The sequence below is a fragment of the Asparagus officinalis genome, chromosome 5, assembly GCF_001876935.1.
Source record: "Asparagus officinalis chromosome 5, Aspof.V1, whole genome shotgun sequence".
Lineage (NCBI taxonomy): Eukaryota > Viridiplantae > Streptophyta > Magnoliopsida > Asparagales > Asparagaceae > Asparagus > Asparagus officinalis.
The window spans coordinates 2,184,724-2,207,474 of record NC_033798.1 but is presented as its reverse complement, the minus strand read 5'-3'; the positions used below and the strand labels follow the sequence as shown (position 1 = coordinate 2,207,474).

At 34.5% G+C, this 22,751-nt stretch overlaps 3 protein-coding genes and 1 non-coding gene across 5 annotated transcripts in view; 1 reads left to right on the top strand and 3 right to left on the bottom strand.

Annotated features, from left to right (window-relative positions):
• LOC109842915 (protein IN2-1 homolog B-like) overlaps window positions 1-1,693 on the bottom strand; it is a 4,227-nt gene extending 2,534 nt beyond the window's left edge. The window contains exons 1-7 of one of the 2 annotated variants that reach the window (XM_020411832.1): window positions 1,508-1,693; window positions 1,315-1,399; window positions 1,159-1,219; window positions 942-1,028; window positions 693-791; window positions 495-603; window positions 320-396 (exon numbers count right to left, since the gene is read on the bottom strand). In XM_020411832.1, coding sequence (XP_020267421.1) covers window positions 320-396; window positions 495-603; window positions 693-791; window positions 942-1,028; window positions 1,159-1,219; window positions 1,315-1,385 — 504 coding nt within the window. In that variant the 5' untranslated portion in view covers window positions 1,386-1,399; window positions 1,508-1,693. The remainder of the gene's footprint in view (window positions 1-319; window positions 397-494; window positions 604-692; window positions 792-941; window positions 1,029-1,158; window positions 1,220-1,314; window positions 1,400-1,507) is intronic. The other variant, XM_020411833.1, reaches the window with a different exon arrangement.
• On the top strand, window positions 1,725-1,804 carry TRNAL-AAG. Its single transcript has one exon. It is a non-coding gene; the product is annotated as a tRNA-Leu (tRNA).
• LOC109844080 (60S ribosomal protein L18-2-like) lies at window positions 3,286-8,343 on the bottom strand. The gene is made up of 9 exons (XM_020413093.1): window positions 8,248-8,343; window positions 8,064-8,153; window positions 7,848-7,976; window positions 7,676-7,761; window positions 7,193-7,247; window positions 7,009-7,098; window positions 6,793-6,921; window positions 6,524-6,706; window positions 3,286-3,630 (listed from the first exon to the last, which is right to left on the bottom strand). Exons 1-9 carry the CDS (start codon window positions 8,248-8,250, stop codon window positions 3,472-3,474), a joined length of 924 nt encoding a protein of 307 aa, XP_020268682.1. The 5' UTR covers window positions 8,251-8,343; the 3' UTR covers window positions 3,286-3,471.
• LOC109844078 (dynein light chain 1, cytoplasmic) overlaps window positions 9,228-22,751 on the bottom strand; it is a 15,160-nt gene continuing 1,636 nt past the window's right edge. The window contains exons 3-5 of the mRNA XM_020413092.1: window positions 22,622-22,745; window positions 22,432-22,537; window positions 9,228-9,647 (exon numbers count right to left, since the gene is read on the bottom strand). Of these exons, the coding sequence (XP_020268681.1) occupies window positions 9,565-9,647; window positions 22,432-22,537; window positions 22,622-22,745 (313 nt within the window). The 3' untranslated portion in view covers window positions 9,228-9,564. The remainder of the gene's footprint in view (window positions 9,648-22,431; window positions 22,538-22,621; window positions 22,746-22,751) is intronic.

Here is a 22,751-nt window from a genome sequence, read left to right as displayed (position 1 = left end):
CTTAAAACACACTGCGATATCAGGGATCAGGGATCAACTTGCAACATATTGACAACATGTGACACCCACGTGATGAATGCAAATAACATGAAAATGACTCCGGTCAGGCATCTGGAGATCCAAGTGCTGCTAAAAGACGGAGCTATTAAGTGGCTAACCCATACATAGGATGGGCGTATTTGCAGATAATCCCTAGTATACAATTGTATTTTAACTAATTAATATATGGGACACGCAGATTCGAAAGAGAAGTTCCTCCACTGACTCCAAGAGGAAAAAACATTAACAAAAATCAAGATGACTCTCCCCACTTCCTTACCAGACTGAATTCGCCGAGGAAAAATGGTCCGTCATCAAACTTAGCAAGGGCTTCTTCCAACTTATCAAATGCAGCATCTGATAAACACAGATTAATTGGAATTAGAAACTACTGAAGACCCTTGAACATTCTCCTTCTCCCACTTAAAGTGAAAAAAATATGTTTCCTCACTCACCAAGTTCATAAGGCACATCGCCCTTAGATGCAATTGCAGGGTGATTAACTTCATTGAAAGTATCACTGTAATCCAAGAGTTCTGTTGCAAACTGCTGCTTCGCAGGATCCTGAAAGTCAACAAATATCCCCCCAAAAAAAAAGTTAGCAATTTTGGCCAACATTACTAGACTTATTATGAAATTAGGAGGGTGCTTACATTAGGAAACAATTTCGGGCCTTCGAAATTTTCATCAATGTATTTTAGCAAATCCAAACTCTCCCCTTTAACTTGATTATTATGCTCCAGAGCAGGCACCTATAATACAAATTACCACTATAACTAATGCAACAACACAAAAGAAAAACAAGCAAAAAATTTGAAAAAAATTAAATTTCAGAAACCCTTTCAAATTTAAGGGAGAAAATTATGGGCGAAATTTGAAACAGTTTTTTTACAAGGAATCACCTTGTTTACAGGGTACACCTTCTCCTTGTACCAGCGAGGCCTATTTTGGAGATTAATCGGGACCAATTTTATCTTGTCTTGCAGACCCTAATCCCAAAATTTATATAAATAGAAGACAAATGCATAATAATAATAATAAACCCAAGTCAGCACTTTTCAAGAATTTTCTACAAACTGTAAACAATTGAGAATTAAGGAGATTGGTTTCCCCCCCTACCTTGTAGTTCCTAGCAATCCAAGTTCTTTGGGCATATGGGCATATGTAGGATATATACAGCCTTTAAATTCACAAGGCAAAAAAAATTAATGAAGGATTCATATAAAATTCCACTAAATTATGGAGAAAAAGAAACATTGGAAAATAAAATTTGACCTTGTGGTTCCATCAAAGAGGGTAGGTGGATCAGCAGAAGCATCAAGACTAAGGGGAAGTTGCTCACTCATAATGTTACGATCAACTTAACCATACAAAGGAGGAAAGGGAGAAAAAAAAAACTTATTAAGAGATTAAAATTTGAGATGATTATTATTAAGAGCCCGTAGAAATAAATACATAATAAAATCACCTTCAAATGCTACCTCTTGAAGTTTGCTGTGAGAAATGTCCGGTGATGGGTAGATTTATAGTAGTCTTTGAAGCAAAAAATATAGCGGTGACAGCAAATTGAGCAGCAGAATGACTCGGTGGCAGCAAATTGATCAGTATAAGTGTATGGTTTACATTTAGTCAATAGAATTTCGAAAAATAAAATTTATAAATTTATACAGGAAAATTACTGAAAAGTTGAGATGGCCGAGTTGGTCTAAGGCGCCAGATTAAGGTTCTGGTCTAAAGGGTGTGGGTTGAAATCCCACTCTCAACGATATTGCTTTTCTTATAAAATAATTTTTCTTTTCCCCCTCGAAAATATTCAAAACATTGACCGCACCCAAGCTTAATGACAAAATGCACCCCAACATTTCGAAAAAGTGATCATAGGCTCAGTTATGACAGCTTCTAACATTTCATTGCCGCATTCAAGTAGCAGGATGGCTTTGCTTCGAGCAGCTGAAAGACCATTTTATGAATCACTAATCTCATATTTTCAGTTTGAGTAATGCTACGGGGAACCAAATCCATGTGACAGCGGAGGGGACAAGTGAGGTGTCCCCTCCTCATTGCTCCATGCACTGTTCATAAACAGTGCATGGAGCAATGAGGAGGTGAGGTAATGAGGAGGGGACACCTCACCTGTCCCCTCTCCTGTCCCATGGATTTGGGTCCTTACGGAATTTTCCTTTCAGTTTATATATAGAGGGTTGTCCGGGAGAGCTTATTTTTTTTGTCAGACGAAGCTTTGAATTTAGCCTTTTTATGACTATTTATTTGGTAAGTTCCCTATATATAAGCTAGCTTATAAGTCTCAATTGAAAAAATTAGAAAAAACCAAAAAATCTAACATAAATAAACAAGAAAATAATCACTCTAGGCACACAAGGTTTTTAGTTCTCGAGGCTTCTCAACTTTAAAACTAGCTTATAAGCTCGTATAAATAAACAAATAAATAATTACTCTTCCCACACAGCTTTTACAAGAGTTTTATCATAAGGGGCTGTTTGGTTGTATGTTTTTACCATGTAAAAAGATGAAAAGTGAAAAAAATGGGTTCCAATGTCAGCTTTCATCACTTTATATTGTTTGTTTAAATTCTCTTTTACATGAAAAGCTTACATCTTTTGATGAGGTGTCACTGAAAGCAAAATCACCAAAATTATTAGGAGTGGTTTTGTTGGAAAGCTGACACAATGTCATAAATGTGTCCAAAAAAATAATAAAAAAGTTAAAAACTTGTAGAAAGTGGTGAGATGGATAACCACTTTCTATTTTGTGCCATATATACTCTAGTTTACATTATACTATCCAAACAATATAATACTATTATTTTAGTATTCACAAAGATTCCTAACCAAACAATATAAACACTCGAATGGAAAATGGTGAGGTAGATAACCACTTTTTTATTTTATGTCATAAATACTCTGGTTTCCTAAAGACATCTAAACAGCCCCTAAATGCAAGAAGCCATAAAAATCCAATAACGAACCAATGACTTCAACGCTCCTTTAAAGATAAACCCTCCCTCCCAAGCGCCCTCATAACGTGGAGACACGTGCATAAAAAACATCCAATGAATTCTTAAACCACTATTAGAAAAATTTGGTCCATCCTTAAGCTGAAGAGTAAGCCCATTTGAAAACTTTCATATACTGCTCATATTCTCTAATTAATGGTCGTCGTATCCAAATATACCACTATTTTGCTAAACATGGAACAAAAATGGTAAATAAAAAGAGTCAAGAGAAGAAATCTCAAATATCGATATTGCACATAAGACATATTAGAACTTGATAGTGGCACAAACCAACTTAAGACAACATAATAGAATTTGAAAGTGGCACAAGAGATGTTCCCAAAATGGACAGCAGAAGAAAATTGTTTTATGTTCTGCTTCGAAATTTTTTCACTAAACAGAATGAAAACTTTTTTTGCTTAAACCCTGAAACCTCTGCTGTTTCTCCTTCCCCTAGCCTTTTCAAATTTCCTCCCCTTCGATCGGACATACGGCTTGGTGTGACTGTGAGGAACGCCAGGAGCAGGACCAAAGTGCTTCACTGCTTCCCTCGAGTTCTTTGTGCCCCTAAGCAGAACCTGTTAAGGGGAAAAGAAGAAAATAATCAAGTGCCAGAACCTTTTTTTTTTTGGGGCATAACGTATACTGTAAAAAAGGCTAGAATCAATTCACTGCACAGCTGCACAGCTTCAACAGATTATTCGAAGTTTTCAACATGGACAAAACTCAATTGATTATGACGCATAAGTCATGTTCATGTTTGGGTAAAAACTGATCATAAGGTGTTAATTCATCATCCCTAAATCTTTTTGTGCGCACTTGGGGCAAGAATCAATTCACTCATTTGAATTACCATTTGGCAACAACTACAATAGGCAGAATTATGTAGGGACCAAAGCTCAAGCATAGTTACAGAGAACAGATTACTTGCGGTAGTATTACGAAGCTGGGTCATTACAGGTAAGAAGGTATTTGAGATTGAACTCGGATAATATATTGATTTCTGCTCCCCTGACTTTCCTTTCTGGAAAAACTCAAGAATAAACTAGGATTAAACACTATCATCAATCTTAAAACAAATTTATAAAAAATTAAATAACATTTGAGGAGATGAAATTGAAAAGAGACATCAAAAGACAGCAAAATTCTTCAGATAATGTAACAGGTAACAATATAGCTCAGACAATGTTCATGTCTTCTATTCCTCCACCTTTCCTTTACGGAAAGGCTCATAATGAGCTGGGATTAGACAATATCATCATCGCTAAAGGAATTAACAAAAAACTACATGGAACAAAATAGATCAAAATGAAGGAAAAAAAGAAAAGGAAAAAGGCCATGAAAATAAACGAAAATGAAACAAGAAAGGAGATTAGGTCTATACGATTAAGAGTACATAGAACAAAATAGATCAAAATGAAGGAAAAAAAGAAAAGGAAAAAAGGATATGAAAAAGAAACGAAAATGAAAAAGAATGGAGAGATTAAGAGTCAGCATGGAAAAAAAATCTTGGATGGAAATATAAAGAAAACATATGCAGCTCTATCATGGCAAAGACTTACTTATTGAAATTATAAACAAAAAATTTGCATCAGAGAGCAAGGATGCAACTCAGAATATCATCAAGTTATTATCTACCATAATTGTCATGCTCTCTGGACAGGTATCAAAAGTTACATATAGAAAAGAAAATTGCAAGGACCAGCTCAGATATAGTTTATGATTTCTACTCATCCACCTTCCCTTTTGGAAAGACTCATAATGAGCTGGGATTAAACAATATCATCATCACTAGGAAAAAGAGACGGGAAGTTGCATAAAGATCAGAGGATATACAAAACAAAGGGGAAAAGATGGCAAAAGGAGGGTGTAAAAGAAACATTTTTGGAGCTTCAACACAACTGCGGTTCTTTTCAAGGTATTATAATAAGCCTAAAGTTATGGTGAGGGTGATCATATATCAGGAAATTTGTATGTGCGGATGACCATACACCTAACTGAAGCAGTCAAACTATATTACCAAAAATACGCAATGCCTCAACATATTAGTCATCATGAATAACAACTGAGGGAATACATAAAAAAAAAAGAGCTCAGATCTCTTTGAGCTTAAAACGAGAAGAAAAGCAGATATATTACATATACCTGAACATTTCAATTAGCCATTATATACATTACACAATATAAAACCGTTTGATACAAGCAGGACCTACATAGGTGATGCCTCAAAGAAAGTGCCAAAACTGACCACAATTTTGTTTTAAAGCTAGATAAATTTTGATGAAAAATATATAACAAAAGAAGGCCTACAGCCTACTAGATAGGTTCCCTCAGGTTGGAATATGAGTTAATCATCAACTGATTCAGCATCATTAGCATGGTTTAAGTGACATCACAGGTAACCGAACCTAAGAAACGTCAAATGATAAAGATATTCTACATAGATAAAAGATAGTTCCAAGAATATGACTGAAATGCCAAAAGCAAACCAATAGGTCCAACACACCACAATGAATGACATACTCTCCAGATGGCACAAAGAACGCACTAATATCAAATAAATCCTGAATATGCACAATGAGTATCTATTGGAGTAGAGAGTCAAAATTCGCTTTCTAATGCAAAGACAATGCGCACAATGCAGAGAAGGAAATAAAGCAACACAAAATAAATGGAACAACAAACAGATAAAAGAGGACTCCTAAGAACAAGAGATGTTTGAAACCTCAATTCCAATTTAGTCCCCCTAGTGAAATTCTCGAATTGGCCGCAAGAGAGAGAGAGAGAGAGAGAGAGAGAGAGAGAGAGAGAGAGAGAGAGAGATAGAGATGTTTGAAACCTCAATTCCAATTTAGTCCCCCTAGTGAAATTCTCGAATTGGCCGCAAGAGAGAGAGAGAGAGAGAGAGAGAGAGAGAGAGAGAGAGAGAGAGAGATTCACAAATGTCAATGCTTTCAAACTAAACTCACAATTTTTATCATATGCTCCTACTTTTATAATTTCAAAATGACAATTGGCCCGTGGTTCACAGAAAGATTGCTAATCTACTGCTCCTTGTTAAGAAGAAACTAATAGAATGACAAGAATGTGTATTCTTAAAAACCAAACTATTCCCTACGAACAAAGACCACATTTGAAATTGAAAGAAAAACATATATAAAAAAATGTCAAAATTTGAAGAAGTTATCATTAACAAAACTCTTGCAATCCAATGTATTCTGACAATATTTCAACATGGGAAGCAATCTAAGATTGAAGAAGTTATCATTTAGACATAAATGGCGATGTATATGGAACTTGATTATTCACCATTTCTATTATCAGTATATTTGCACCGTTACTTAAAAAATCACATGTATTCTAATGTGCATGAAATGTTAACAGAGATAAATATACATCACTAACAATTATGGATATGGAGAATGCTAAAATTGGAAGTTTCATACAAATTAAAAAAAAGCAATCAATTACCGTGTTCTGCCCAAGGGGAGCACGCAGAGCAAGCTGATCAAACGTCAGGCACTCTCCCCCAGCCTTCAGGATCCTCGCCCTCGCAGTCTCCGTAAACCTCAAAGCCGTCACTTTCATCGCCGGAACCTCATAAACCCTCTTGTCATCAGTCACAGTTCCCACAATCACCGCAATATTGTTCTCCTACTCAAAACAGGAAATCACCACAAATTAGCCAAAAAAATCAAGAAAAATACTATAAAATCCGTTTTTTCAAAAAAAAAAACTACCTTTCCCTTCATGAAGGCGACGAGCCTCTTGAGAGAGATCGGAGGCTTGTTCGTCCTGCTCATGAAGAGCCTCTTCAGAATCACCGAGTTGAAGCTGCTGCCGGTCCTCCGAACCAAGAACTTGTAAAGCTGATCCAAAAACGCGGGAAATGAGAACAAAAATGATCGAATTCGATAAAAATCGATGAGATCGGTAGAGATTTGATCGAATCTAACCTTGACGAGGAGCTTGAGGTAGACATCGTCGGATTTGGGCGCCGTGCGCTTGGTCTTCTTGCTCCGGCCGCCGGCGACGAGATCGATACCCTGAAAGAGAGAGAGAGAGAGAGAGAGATGGAGATGATGAAAATGCTAGGGTTAGGGTTTGATTAGGGTTTCGATCGAGGAGTGCGAATGTTACCATGAGAGCTTCTGCTGCTGTTGCTGCTTCCTCGGCCTCGAGGCGGCTAGGGTTTTAGTTTACGAATCAAAGACTTCTTTATTTCTAAAAAGTGTATTTTATAGTTGTGTGACAGAGTGGCCCACTGGATCAATATAGGCCCAATGGTAATTTACAGGCCCAATAAATGGGACAAACTTAATCCTAATATTCATTATTGTTTTGTGGCTAAATTACCAAATCGGTAATTTTTGTAACCCCACTTAATAATCAATTTGATAGTAAAAGTTTCTCCAGCAACTTTTTAGTATTAAAAATACACTCATTCTGCAGATAGGCATTTTACTTTGCCGCCGACGAAAAATTGAGGAAAATATGTCAAACTTTAAGCACAATTACAGCTAAAAAACTATGTTTTCATGCAATTAAATAACCGATAACCATCCTTCTAACCATCCACATCTTTAAAATCATATGAAAATTCAAGACGCAGTCTCCGTAAACCTCAAAGCCGTCACTTTCATCGCCGGAACCTCATAAACCCTCTTGTCATCAGTCACAGTTCCCACAATCACCGCAATATTGTTCTCCTACTCAAAACAGGAAATCACCACAAATTAGCCAAAAAAATCAAGAAAAATACTATAAAATCCGTTTTTTCAAAAAAAAAAACTACCTTTCCCTTCATGAAGGCGACGAGCCTCTTGAGAGAGATCGGAGGCTTGTTCGTCCTGCTCATGAAGAGCCTCTTCAGAATCACCGAGTTGAAGCTGCTGCCGGTCCTCCGAACCAAGAACTTGTAAAGCTGATCCAAAAACGCGGGAAATGAGAACAAAAATGATCGAATTCGATAAAAATCGATGAGATCGGTAGAGATTTGATCGAATCTAACCTTGACGAGGAGCTTGAGGTAGACATCGTCGGATTTGGGCGCCGTGCGCTTGGTCTTCTTGCTCCGGCCGCCGGCGACGAGATCGATACCCTGAAAGAGAGAGAGAGAGAGAGAGAGATGGAGATGATGAAAATGCTAGGGTTAGGGTTTGATTAGGGTTTCGATCGAGGAGTGCGAATGTTACCATGAGAGCTTCTGCTGCTGTTGCTGCTTCCTCGGCCTCGAGGCGGCTAGGGTTTTAGTTTACGAATCAAAGACTTCTTTATTTCTAAAAAGTGTATTTTATAGTTGTGTGACAGAGTGGCCCACTGGATCAATATAGGCCCAATGGTAATTTACAGGCCCAATAAATGGGACAAACTTAATCCTAATATTCATTATTGTTTTGTGGCTAAATTACCAAATCGGTAATTTTTGTAACCCCACTTAATAATCAATTTGATAGTAAAAGTTTCTCCAGCAACTTTTTAGTATTAAAAATACACTCATTCTGCAGATAGGCATTTTACTTTGCCGCCGACGAAAAATTGAGGAAAATATGTCAAACTTTAAGCACAATTACAGCTAAAAAACTATGTTTTCATGCAATTAAATAACCGATAACCATCCTTCTAACCATCCACATCTTTAAAATCATATGAAAATTCAAGAAATCTACAAATTTTATGTGTCACGTCATCTAAATCTAGCCACATTAGTTAAACAAAGCCAAACCGGTGTTCTAATCAACCCTGAAATTAAGTCACATGTGGTCACATGCAATTTTCCCGCCAAGGCGGCAAAAAGTATCTACTTGCACATTTGACTTTATTTGGATACCAATAGTCGTCAGAGAAACTTATAATATTAAAGCGATTAAGCCGGGTTACAGAAAAATACCAATTTGGTAATTTTGCCGTTGTTTGATAGGAGATAGAAAAGCCGGGAACTCTTGCTCCATACAATATTTACATTTTCGTACAGAAATTTCATCTCCCCTTTATCTAATATTTACGGGCTCTTGGGTGCTTACACTGTGATTCTTGATTTCAAAGGGATATAGGAAAGATGAGATTTTTTTTTCCGCATAGATTAAACTCATACTTTCAACAAAACATCCCCAGCAAAGAAGTACCCTAACCAAATATGGGCTTTATCAATAGCATTATGAACAAATTTGACGCATGACCAAAAGTTATATTCGAAAACTTCAATTTGGCGTACTCAATTCATATATGATACACTGAGTACGGTAGAAAATAATACGGAACATAACATTACGGAAATGTTGTCCTTACACTGAATGCACAGTTCGATTTGGCCTCAAATTCATCAAAAATATCTTCCCCCTTAACTTAAAATAGACACGGCCACTACAGTCCAATTACAGGTTCCTGCGAACGATGAACAAAGATTGACGCTGAATATACAAGGGATATGCAATTAATCGAGCCAAAGCTTTGAGCGGAACACTTTTTAAGTTGCCAGACCTAGCAAATTCTGCTGCTTCCGGCATCAGTTTTCAACCAGATTTGAATAACAAGATTGCTTTTGTGTCCAAATAGAAGTAGATGAAGTGGTTCGTCTCATGCGTCACATATGAACCTGGAACAATTTAAGAGAAAAGTGTAACTAGAATGCTCCTGATAAAACCAAAAAACAGAAGCGGAAACAAAAATGTAATATGACAAAGAAATGATCAACCAGAAACTAGTTTTACTTGGTCCATGCTAAACAAACCCCCGATAAAGGACTGGAACTAAATAAGACTGAACCAGTCCTATTTATACACGTGTGCATGTGCGTGGGCATGTGTGTCATTTTGGCAGTTTACCACATTCATTTTGTATTGGATATAACTGGATGAGTGTGATGGTTGGGAAACTTCATCAAGAATGAATGCAATGGGATGGTCATGTTATTAGGACTTTTTTTTACCTAGGTTTAATGAGATTTACATTATGATTTCTGGCCATAGAAGCTCAATTCAAACGGACAGTAAACAGTGAACTCAGGACAATGAAATCATGAACTTCATGATGTATCAATATCAATTTAACTAAATGAAAATCTTGTTACTCAAATTGAGGTTAGTTGTGCCATAAGCATTCATGTCATTCAAGTTATGTTATGTTCCTCATTGAACTGTACTAATTTAACTTGGCCATAATTTGATAGTGGTATTCTGTAATTTTGATTTTATTCTTATGAGTCATGACTCATACTCGTGTCATGCTACTCATTAGATGGCATTTGCATGTATAATTGGTTTCATGGGGATTTCAATGAAACATATGCAAGTCGGGTGAGGGAATGGTAGTGGGAATGATTGGGGCATATGCAGATTATGGCATTGAGTGATGAAATGTGCAGCATGTGTATACAATATACATATATGGGAACTGGATATATAATCTGAATGGGGCTGTGCTGGAAGAGATAAGAATGTGGTTTGAGAATAGGTTGCAGATAGTATCATAATTCATGAGTACTTACAGAATGTGACGAGTTACTGCCTTACTGGAAAGTTGTTGGATACTGAACACTTCCTCTGTGCGCGCGCGCGCGTGTTAAGCTGCTGAACATTGACTGTTGGCCAGGGATTTATTTGTTGGATGCATATGACAGCATAGGAAAGTAGGTGAATGACTGACGTCAAGGATACTATAAAGGATGTTTTCAATAACAGCAAGGGTTGGGATGAACGTATACACATGAATTTTTTTGAAAGTTAGCCATGTCATATGATCACCAGAGAAAACAGTCATATGAAGGATTCAGTTCAGTCACAGCTAATATGAGGGATGTTATTCTGTAACTCAAAAAAATTTTACACAAGAAGAAAATACTTCAATAAAAGTAATGATTTCTGCTATTTGGAAATGCTGTCAACGTCCACAATTGCACTACTCATGGAGGATATTTCTGACAAAACCATACTAATGTAAAGAAGTAAAACAGTCCCATTCAGGTATCTACTTCTATATTTAAAAGAAGCTTGCCTGTTGGCTATTATTTTTGGTATTCTGCCCTACATGTCACAGACTCACAGTTTTAAAAAAATCCAAGAAACATTCACACAATTTATTGTAATTTCAACTTACTTGAAAGATAAAATTAGGCAAGTCAAAAAAATCAACTCCCCAAGTCACATACCCAATCGTGTGAGACAGTTAACCTCAACCTCTTTCTGTCTCCTGCTCTCTCTCTATCTTTCTCCCTCCACCCCATTAGATCATGTTAAAAGTGTAAAAATCTAATCTAAAGGTTCTTCATGCTAACAGTTTTAAATCAATTCTTTTCTTTCTCCTCCTCTCAATCTCTATTTGTATTGTTGATTCAAGATCGAAGGGTTATAACTATTCCTTCTCCAGATTTTGCTCTATGGTATTGATTTGAAGTTGTTTTTTTTTAATTTCATTTGTTTTTTGTTATCATATGTCGTTCGATGTTAGGCGAAGGATCATGAAAGATGTTAATAAAGGGAGGGCCAGAGGTAAATGCTCATAATAAATAAGTTGTTGGTATTTATATTGAGGATGGGATCATGGAGGATTTAATATATACTACTTAGTTAATTTTGTTGAAAATATATTAAAGATGGTTCATTTATGACCTTTGATTGGTTCAGTTTTATTTATTTATTTAGAAACAGTTTCATTATTTTGTTAATAATAGTTAATATATGAATGAAATATAACATTATATTTGATTATGAATGCTTAATGGAGTTCATCGAACAATTTAGGATAACATATATTAATTCTGTGAAAGTTGTCCTGCATTTATGGGAATGAAGTCGCAAAATTCATGAAAATTTTGTGATTTTTCATACACTCATATTTAAGCAAGGAAGATATATGGAATTTTGACTTGTTGAATAAATTACTATTATCGTCAATTGTTATCAATTTTGTTAACACAAATCTACAGTGTGTCATGCACGCATCTTGTGCACTAGTTCTTTATTCATATTCGTGATATCAATCAATATGTAAACAGTCCTAAACCAATCTTTTACCATAATCTATATTCATATTGTACTGCACATACTCATATAATAATGTAATGTATAGAATATAGGCGTGCGGCTCTCTACAGCACGCTCAGGAATATGCAATCTTGCATAGCAGATCTAGCAAATTAGAAATCACATCCATACTGTAGATTTTTTTAAACATATTTTTGGTGTGCTAGATTCACCTATATTTAGATGATTGTAACTCATATGGTTGCACCGATAGTCAGGCATCCACCTATCTGCCTTACAGAATTTAACATCAAAATGGAATTTTCTATATGTCCACGTTGTATGACTTTTAGTGGTTATAGGTTGCCTCGAAGCATGTTATGCTTTGGTACTGGTTTGCGACTTTGCGTATAATACCAAGGAATGAAATACTGTGAAGAGTGTGATATGATTTTGGATAGTTCAGATATGGTGTTGAGCATAGTCTTATTGGATGTTGTGATCCATATTGTTTAGTTACAGTACTAAGGAATATCATGGGAAGTACGACAATATTCCATATGCAATGCCGGTAACACAAAGGATGAGGTATATGGAGCTAATGAAAGAGTGAGAAGGGAGTACGATGGGAGTATGGTAGGAGGAGATATATGGATGTAGTATTAGTAGATATGTTTTTTTTTGCACTTTTTATTCAACCGGTCAGATTTTTATCTTAGTCTATACTCTATATGCATGATGTTTAGCCACTAAATGCATGTTATTCATCAAAAAATAAATGTTCTAAAACGTGATCAGACTTACTATTCATATATTGCTCATGCTTAGGTGGTAAAACAATTGGAAACTTATTATATTTACATATGCTTTTTCAATTGATTCATAGAACATATATACATCGTGCACATCGCATGCATTATATCTACTATCCATGTTAAATCACAAAGATTTTAAATGTTATTCAGAAACAAAGTGGCTCACATTTCCCCCTTTATAGTCATCATACATCACATTTTACCCCGATGAGAGCACTCAGACATACTAAAATACCACGTCATTGGACATGTATGTCATTGTAGAACTGCTAACCCCTGCATATATTGACAATCCTCATAAGCAAACAAGCCAAACTGAAACTCCAACATAACATATAAGTGTAAACGTATCAAATATTTAACTTAAGTGCATTATGTATTCAAAGCCTTCCTCAAATGATAGGATGTTTATACTCATGAGTGGGCAACTCCTGGAATATCAACAGGTATTTTTCAGGAATTAAAGATTTTAACAAGAGATGGTCTGTATGGTAAAATTAATATAGTTTTCGTCGAGGACGATATAGATTATATTATTGACAATGTCTAAGACTCTAAGCGGAACTAAGTATAAATTAAAAACAAATTAAGAAATTATAAATTACCAATTGTTTTCAACATCTTAGAGGTTCATCTTATATGTGGGAATATATAATGAGGTATTTCTATTAATTTCTATGTTTCATGTTAGGTTAAGGAAGCTATTTGTGCAACTTGGTGAGTTATCACATAGATGTTTTAGATCTATTTAACCTGCAACAGTAATCAATATATCCAAAGATACCTGTAATTTTGTATTTTTCTGAATTCGTTTTACATTGAGCATTTCTTGTTTGTACTAAAATTAGAGTAAGAATTCTATCACAACTTCAAGCATGGTGCGAAACTATCAGAATATAAATTATATTCCTCAATCCTCATCACAACCTTAGAGTTTTGGTGTAGTGGCTATGTCTGACAATCGCACTACTCATATTTTATACACTATCTTTTAGAGTTTACTTTGAAGGGAAGAAATAAATATGTTACATATATGGTGCGAGACTCTCAGAATATAAATTATATTCCTCAATCCTCATCACAACTTTGGAGTTTTGGTGTAGTGGCTATGTCTGACAGTCGCACTATTCGTTTATACACTATCTTATAGAGTTTGCTTTGAAGGGGAGAAATAAATATGTAACATATAGGGTGCGAGACTGTCAGAATATAAATTATATCTCTCAATCCTCACAACAACTTTAGAGTTTTGGTGTAATGGCTATGTCCGACAATCGCACTACTCATATTTTACAGACTACCTTATAGAGTTTACTTTGAAGGGAAGAAATAAATATGTTACATATATGGATTAAACAAGTTTATTATGTTAAACACAAGCTATTAGGCTAAGCTTCTAACAAGAAAAATTAGGCGAAATATACTTTCATGCATGTTATAAGAATATTAAATATATACACATTATGGGGGAAAAAGTAGCAAAGAGAGAACTATGCGGATCTATAACCCTCTAAGAAAAAGAACAAAAAAATTGTAATTCTCATCTATCATATAGTTTTTGCCAAAAAAAAAAGATGAAGTAATTAAGAAATTTGTTCCATGAAAATATTTCATGATGAAATACTACAATTTTATATTATTAAAATGAATTCATGATGAAGTTTGTATGGATCTATAATCTTCTAAGAAGAAATAAATTAATTTAAGATAAAAATGTTCCATGGTAAATTTTCATGGTAAAATTTAACATACATTATTTTTAAATTAAATTTAAAAGCAAATCATGGTGTTTCTCAATCAAAAAACACATTAATCATCAGATTAAATATTAAAGTAAACGAAGAACCTCACAACTCTATATTTTATCAGCTTCATGAAAAGGTTAGTGAATAACTCAATAAAAATAAACTGAACATTATAGCTAAAAACAACTAAAAATTACCATCATTTGGCTGAGGTTTGCTGATTTTTAGAATAGTTATTGTCATTGTGCCCTTCCTCTATCTAAAAAAAAGTTTTTAGAGAATTTGTAGGCTTTTCATATAAATTTTCTTTTTTTTCCTTCTAAGGTTCATGTATATTTATAGACCAAGATGTTATTAATTGTATAACGTTTAGAATTAGTAAGTAGTTAAGGGGTAAAAAAGGTTATCAAGATAAAAATGGTAACTAATCACAGATCTCTAGGCAGAAGGCTAAACTTATATCTCTAGCATGATTCGATGAGATAAAGATTCAAATTCTAATAAAAGGTATCTCGTGTTGGAGCTATTCAATGTTACATTAAACGCTGGGCGCTTCTAGACGTCGAACTTGGCGCCCAACGCTTAGTCGCCTAGGCGGACGCCTAAGCGGTTTCTGGACGTTTTTTTTCTTTCTTCATTTAAGTGGTAATCGATGAGGTTTTGCTGAAGGTCGAAGAAGGTAGTGGAGGTGTTCATATTTGGAGGTTAATGAAGTTTAGAGGATGTGTAGACTACGACACATAAAATCACAATCAAGACCTACATGGTGCAATCCACATAAGCAGACAAAGCTCACCTAAACGTTTGTAATATCTAGGTGGGCAGCCTAAATACCGCCTAGACGCTAGACGCTAGTTAAGCGATCTAGGTACCGCCTAAGCCTAGACGTACGCCTAAACGGACTAGACGGAGGTTTTTTAAAACAGTAGAGCTATTAGGCCAGGTAGTCCCAAACTCGACCTGATACTCTCTTACCGGGTCAAGATGGATCTGGGTCCAAGATAGCATCTGTTGGGAGCTTGCGATTAGCAAAGAAAATCAACATTTTAATATGGAAGGTGAATTTTGGATAAAAAAGTTGAAATTTAAAAAAGGAAGAATAATTAGTTGGCGTCAATAAGTGAAATGAGTGAAGATTCGATAAGAAACAATTGGTATATTTTTAACAATTATTGGGATTTTTTGAATCTTAACGTAGAATCTATCCAAATTCTTCCATGCTTTCGGATCATAATGAATCTGTTCTTGCTCTTTGCATCAAGATGGCTTTTCTAATATTTTCCTAATCTCTGTGATTTGCACACATCATTGTCTCCTAAATTACGTAAGCCACGTGACATGAAAATACTTTAGACTAAACTATTAATAAAAAGCTCAAGAAATATAAACTAATAGAAAACGACGCATCCTAGATGAAACATTCTAGACAATCAATTCTAGACGAAATTTATAAAATATATATTTTTTTATTTATGTGGGCCCCACTATCCTAGACGGAATTTCCGTCTAGAATACATCCTAGACGAAATTCCGTCTAGGATATTGGGGTCCACATATAATTAAAAAAAGAAAAAACGTATTCAAAATACGACCTCTCCCCACCAACATACCATCTTTCACATTGAATGATTACCCAGTCTGATTAGTCATCTAGATGCGAATTCCGTCTAGTGTAAAAAAAGAACAAAATCATCAATAAGAAAAATAATAACAATTAAGATAAAAGAGACATAAAATAATAGGAGTAGTGCCCATCCTAGATGGAATTTTCTAGCTAGGACGCGTCGTTTTCTACTAGTGATAAGTAATATAGCATCACAATACAGAGGATTTATCTATAATTAATCCTTAAGGTTCATGAATACAAATCTTATCAGAACATTCTTCATGTGAGGAGTTGTTCTGATCCACTCAAGAAGACAAGAGGGGATTGTTAGGAATTGCATTATCTCTTACATGGATCAAAATAATGTATTTTAGGTGTATTATTCTGATATATGATGCATATTCTGCTTATTCACCGCTCGCACTGAATACACACACATAATGTTAATGTAACTAGACTAGTGTATCAGTGCAATTACCCTTCAATATGTGCTAGAACATCATTTGCATTAAATCACATGTGACCAACTTTTTTGCAATTTCACTTTCCAAACCACTTGCATTCAAACAAACAACTAAAATATTAAAAGCAAATCACTTTACACTTTCATCTTTCACTTGTATGCAAGCAAACACCCACAATTGCACTACTCATGGAGGCTAATTCTGACAAAATCATACTAACATAAAGAAGTAAAACAATCACATTCAGGATTCTATTATATATTTAAAAGAAGCTTACCTTCAGATTATTATTTTTGGTGATCTGCCCTTACATGTCACCGTTTTAAAAAATTCCAAGAAACATTCACACAATTATTGTAATTTCAACTTCCTTGAAAGGGCAAATTACGCAAGTCAAAAAAATTCAACTCCCCAAGTCACATACTCCATCGTGTGAGACAATTAACCTCAAACTCTTTCTCACTCCTGCCCTCTCTCTATCTTCCTCTCTCCTCCCCGTTAGATCATGTTAAAAATGTTAAAAACCTAATCTAAAATTCCAAAAATAAGAAGGAAAAAAATCCTTCATGCTAACAGTTTCAAATCGGTTCTTTCTCCCACTCCTCTCAATCTCTATTTGTACTTCGTCGATTCAAGATCGAAGGGTGATTAATATTTTATGTTTTGGTTCTTTTTCCAGTTTTGCTCTATGGTATTTATTTGAGGTTGATGTATTTTTTCAATTTCATTTGTTTTTTGTTGTCGGATGTGGTTCGATGTTAGGCAAAGGATCATGAAAGATGTTAATAAAGGGAGGGCCAGAGGCAAATGCTCATAATAAATAAGTTGTTGATATTCATATTGAGGATGGGATCATCATCATAGTGAGGATTTAATCTATAATATTTAGTTGATTTTGTTGAAAATATATTAAAGATGGTTCATTTATGATCTTTTATTGGTCCAGTCTTTTTAAATTTAGAAACAGTTCAATTATTTTGTTAATAATTGTTAATATATGATTGAAATATAATATAGTATGTGATTATGAATGCTTAACGGAGTTCATTGAACAATTTAGGATGAAATTATTAATCATGTGAAAGTTGTCCGACATTTATGTGAATGAAGTCACAAATTTCATGAATGTTTTGTGATTTTTCATACGCTCATGTTCAAGCAAGGAAGGAAGATATGTTGAATTTTGACATGTTGAATGAATTACTATTTATCATCAACTGTTATCATTTTTTTAATGCATATAAGTGTGACATGCACACATTGCGTGCACTGGGAATACTAGTAGTGATTATTTTATTCATATTCGTGATATCAATCAATATGTAAATAATCCTAAACCAATCTTTTACCCTAATCTATATTCATATTGTATATTCATGTATAAAATATAGGCATGTGACTCTCTACAGCATGCTCATGAATATGCAATCTTGCATAGCAGATCTAGCAAATTAGAAATCACATCCATACTATGGATTTATTGAACTTATTTTTGGTCGCGTTAGTTTCACCTATATTTATATGATTGTAACTCATATAGTTGCACTGATAGTCATGCATTCACCGAACCGTAAGCTTCACACTAATCGTCTTATAGAATTTCACATCCAAATGGAATTTTCTAGCTATCCATGTTGTATGACCTTGAGTGGTTATAGGTTGTCTGGAAGCATGTCATGATTTGGTACTGGTTTGAGTATAATGCCAAGGAATGAAATACTGGTAAGAGTGTGATATGATTTTGGATAGTTCAGACATGGTGTCGAGGATAGAAATATGGGATGTTGTGATTCCATATTGTTCAGTGACAATACTGAGGAATAACATGGCGTGGGAAGTATGCCAATATTCCGGCAATACAAAGGATGATGTATTATGGAAAGTATGTTCCAATTTCGAATCAATATACATATGGAGCCAATGAAGGATTGCCATGGGAGTACGATGGGAGTATGGTAGGAAGAGATATACATATGCATGTAGTATTAGCATATATGATTTTTTGCACTTTTATTCAACTAGTCAAATTTTTATCTTGGTCTATATGCTTGATGTTTAGTTACTAAATGCATGTTATTCATCAAAAAATAAATGTTCTACAATGTGATCAGACTCATTATTCATATGTTGCTCATGCTTAGGTGAAAAAACAATTAGAAACTTGTTTTATTTACATATACTTTTTCAGTTGATCCATGGGACATATATACATTGTGCATATCACATGTTTTATATCTACTATCCATGTTAAATCACAAAGATTTTAAACATTATTCACAAAGAAAGTGGTTCACATTTCCCCTTTATAGTTATCATACATCACATTTTATCCCACTAAGAACACTTCGACATACTAAAATATCACATTATAGGACATGTATGTTATTGTAGAACTGTTAACTCGTGCATATATTGATACATAAGCAAAAAAGCCAAATTGAAACTCCAACATAACATAGAAGTGCATATATTGATAATGTAAGTGCATTATGTATTAAATACCTTTTTCTAATGACAGGATGTTTATACTCATGAATGGGCAACTCTTGGAATATTAACGGGCATTTTCAACAATTAAAGACTTTGAGAAGAGATGGTCTTTATGGTAAAGCTATAAAGTTTTCGTTGAGGTCGATATATATTATGTTATCGACAATGTCTAAGACTCTAAGTGAAACTAATTATAAATTAAAAACAAAATCAAGAAATTATAAATTACAATTTTTATTTTTTTAATCAATTTAGAGGTATCTTGTTATGTGGGAATATATAATGAGGTATTTCTATTAATTTCTATATTTTAAATGATGTAAAGCATGCATGGAACAAAGATTATATATTTCAAATTTACAAAATTCACTTTTAAAATAGGGCTTTTATTGATTGTGGATTCATGACTTCCAATAGACTCAAGAGTCTATTGTCATTTACCCTCTTGTTTTGTTTTTTTAAAAGGTACCTTTGGTAAGGATCAATAATACATAAATCAAAAGAAACTCAAAAGATAAAGAAACAAATTATTATTTTCATTCAAATTATTTGGGAGTATATGGCTTAACCAGGGGTACACCCCCAGTTTACATTTGGGTTTTGTTAGTTTAAAGACCTAATGGTCTATCTAGGACTTTTTGCAATTTTTGGCGGTATTAGCTCGTTTAGAGACCCAACAGGTTATTTTGGGTTTCACTATTTTGATCAGATTTGCTAGTTTATAGACTAGGCAATCTATCTTGTGTTTCACCAATTTTGAATGTTTTGTCTTAAAGACCCGACAGTCTATCTTAAATTTCACCAATTTTGGAGACTTTGGATTTTGCTAATTTTAGCAATTTATCTTGATTTTCACCAATTTTGGTGAATTAGCTTGATTTCCTGCTAATTTTAGCAAATGATTTTGATTTTGCTAATTTTAGCAAATCATTTCATGACTTTGGCAATTTCGCTTATTTTGGCAATTTATTGAAGTTGTGCATTTGTTCTGGGTTAACGACTTAGGAGTCAGCACAATTGACTATTATTTGTGCATATTTATCTACACGAAGCAATTCATTTCTTTACGATGCATTTATCTTCTAGTTTAATGACTTAGGGATCTACACCATATTTTGAGGTTTAGTTTATCAACTTTCTCGACATTGGGTTCAGTTTATCAACTTTTTGGTCATTGAACTTTTGAATTTTTTTGCAATTTTTGAATTTATATGGATTGTCTTGTAATTTCTACAACTGCTAAAGACTATTTTGTAATTTCTGCACTTTTAGGGCTATTCTTTAATGTCTACATCACTTGGGGGTATTTTAAGGACCTTTCTACAAATTCAGCACACTTCAAGGACCTTTTCGCAAATCATGTATATTCTAGGAACCTTTCTGCAAATCATGTACATTTCAAGGACCTTCTGCAACTTATGAACAATTTTGGGGTTTATTCTGAAATTTCTTGGCAGATTAGGGGTACCCTTTTCTAATTCTTTTTTTGCTTCTCTCTCAATAAACCTCAACGAAAAACTACTTCTATAGTTTTAAATTGTTCTTCCCTACCCTTTTTTCACTCTACTTAACAAATCTAACACTAATTCTCACTCACCTCACTTGGCTTGGGTGTCCCAACAAATTTTTTTGTCGAATCTTTAAAGCCTCTTTCGATTAAGGTAAAGCATCACTACATTCATTGTTTAATATAATTATTAGTTCTATTTATTTATGTGTAGTCTTGTCAACATAGAGAAACAAAATTGCCCTAATTTAGTGTCAAACAGTCAAACCATAGTTTTTATTGTTCTTTTTTAGTAGTAGAGCCAAACTGAAGCTTGTTGAAAAACTTAAATCTTGCTTGTTCTTGTATTTCATTTTTTTCTCCTTTTGATAGTACTACTTTATTTATGTTTGTCTTGATCTTGATGTATAAATTATTGTGATTTATTGATAAAAATTATCATTATTTGCTATTGATGGAGGTAAAATTGCTAGATTGATGTTAGCTTGCTAACATTAGCAATTAATTTTTTTTTCCTTTGATGCATTGCAACTACATTATATCTATATAATTTTAAGCACTTATTCAATATGTTGACAGTTGACACGAGCGGTAATATTTTATTTTGTTCATATGTCTGTATATATTTTGACCTCCCCAAACTTGGAACCCTAGCTCCGCCATGGGTAATAATCCTCCCATTCACGCTCTACTTCTCATTTCTCTGCACTTTCAACCAAAGCAACTCAAGCACTATATATAGGCATCAAATGATAGAATGTAATTCGAACTTCTCTTAAGAGTAAGATCTCATTCACTAGTAATCAAGGGGTGAGCTAACAGAATGTCTTAGATTTAGGACAAGGCTATATGACTTCCTTTATGCTCTACTTCTCATTTGATGCATTGCAACTATATTATTATCTATATAATTTTTATTCAATATGTTGACAGTTGACACGAGCGGTAATATTTTATTTTGTTCATATGTCTGTAAATATTTTGACCTCCCCAAACTTGGAACCCTAGCTCCGCCATGGGTAATAATCCTCCCATTCACGCTCTACTTCTCATTTTTCTGCACTTTCAACCAAAGCAAATCAATATAGGCATCAAATAATAGAATGTAATTTGAACTTCTCTTAAGAGTAAGATCTCATTCACTAGTAATCAAGGGGTGAGCTAACAGAAGGTCTTAGATTTAGGACAAGGCTATATGACTTCCTTTACAGCCGTTTTTTTACATGTAATGAATGCAAAATATCCAAATTGATTAAAACATGGTCAAAGAGGAAAATGTATGATTGAACTAAGAAAGTCATTTTTTTGCCCCATTATTTTGAGGTGTTTGAAGTCAAGAGCCAACATAAACTGGTTTAAAGAATATGAAACCAATATGTCTGCAACCACTTATGATTTTACTTAGGGTGAGAGAGATCAGACATGACACGAGGAGTTCGGTAGCAAAACAATCGACAATGACCCTTGCACTCGATTCGCTATATACTTCCTCTCCTGTTATCGATAATCTACTCCATCAGCCTACAGAACCTTGAGGTATAGAACCCTTGAATGTTTATGCTTGAGTTGACCATAAACCGACACATTAGAACTTCAACAGAGAAAATAAACATCACATATTCGGCGAAAGCTCATCCAAAAAAGAAATCTCATCTACATTATCAGACTACAACCACAATAAACTATCCAACGCCCCATCAAAACCCCAACAAATTCTTACCAACACACGCAGATCTAAGGATATTATAACTCCAATTTAAAAGTTTAGGGTTTGAGAAAAAGGAAAGGTTACCAAAGTTTCGGCCGACAATGCAGTGCCAGGTGGGCCCGTGCTTCTTATCGAACTCCTTCTTGATGTACTCCGCTATCTCCTTCTCCACTCCGTTATTCTCAAACGCCTACAAATCAACAGCAGATCAACAAATTTCCACTTCAAAAAAAAAAAAAGATAATAATAATAAAACCTAGGGAAATGATCGTACAGCTAGGGCACAGTCGATCGCCTCCTTCTGCATCTCCTCCTTCATGTCGGCGCTCTTCAGGATCACCTTCTTGTTCGCCGTCGCTCCGGCGACGGCTGCGGCCTTCCGATCGTCGCCGGAGCTCCTCAGG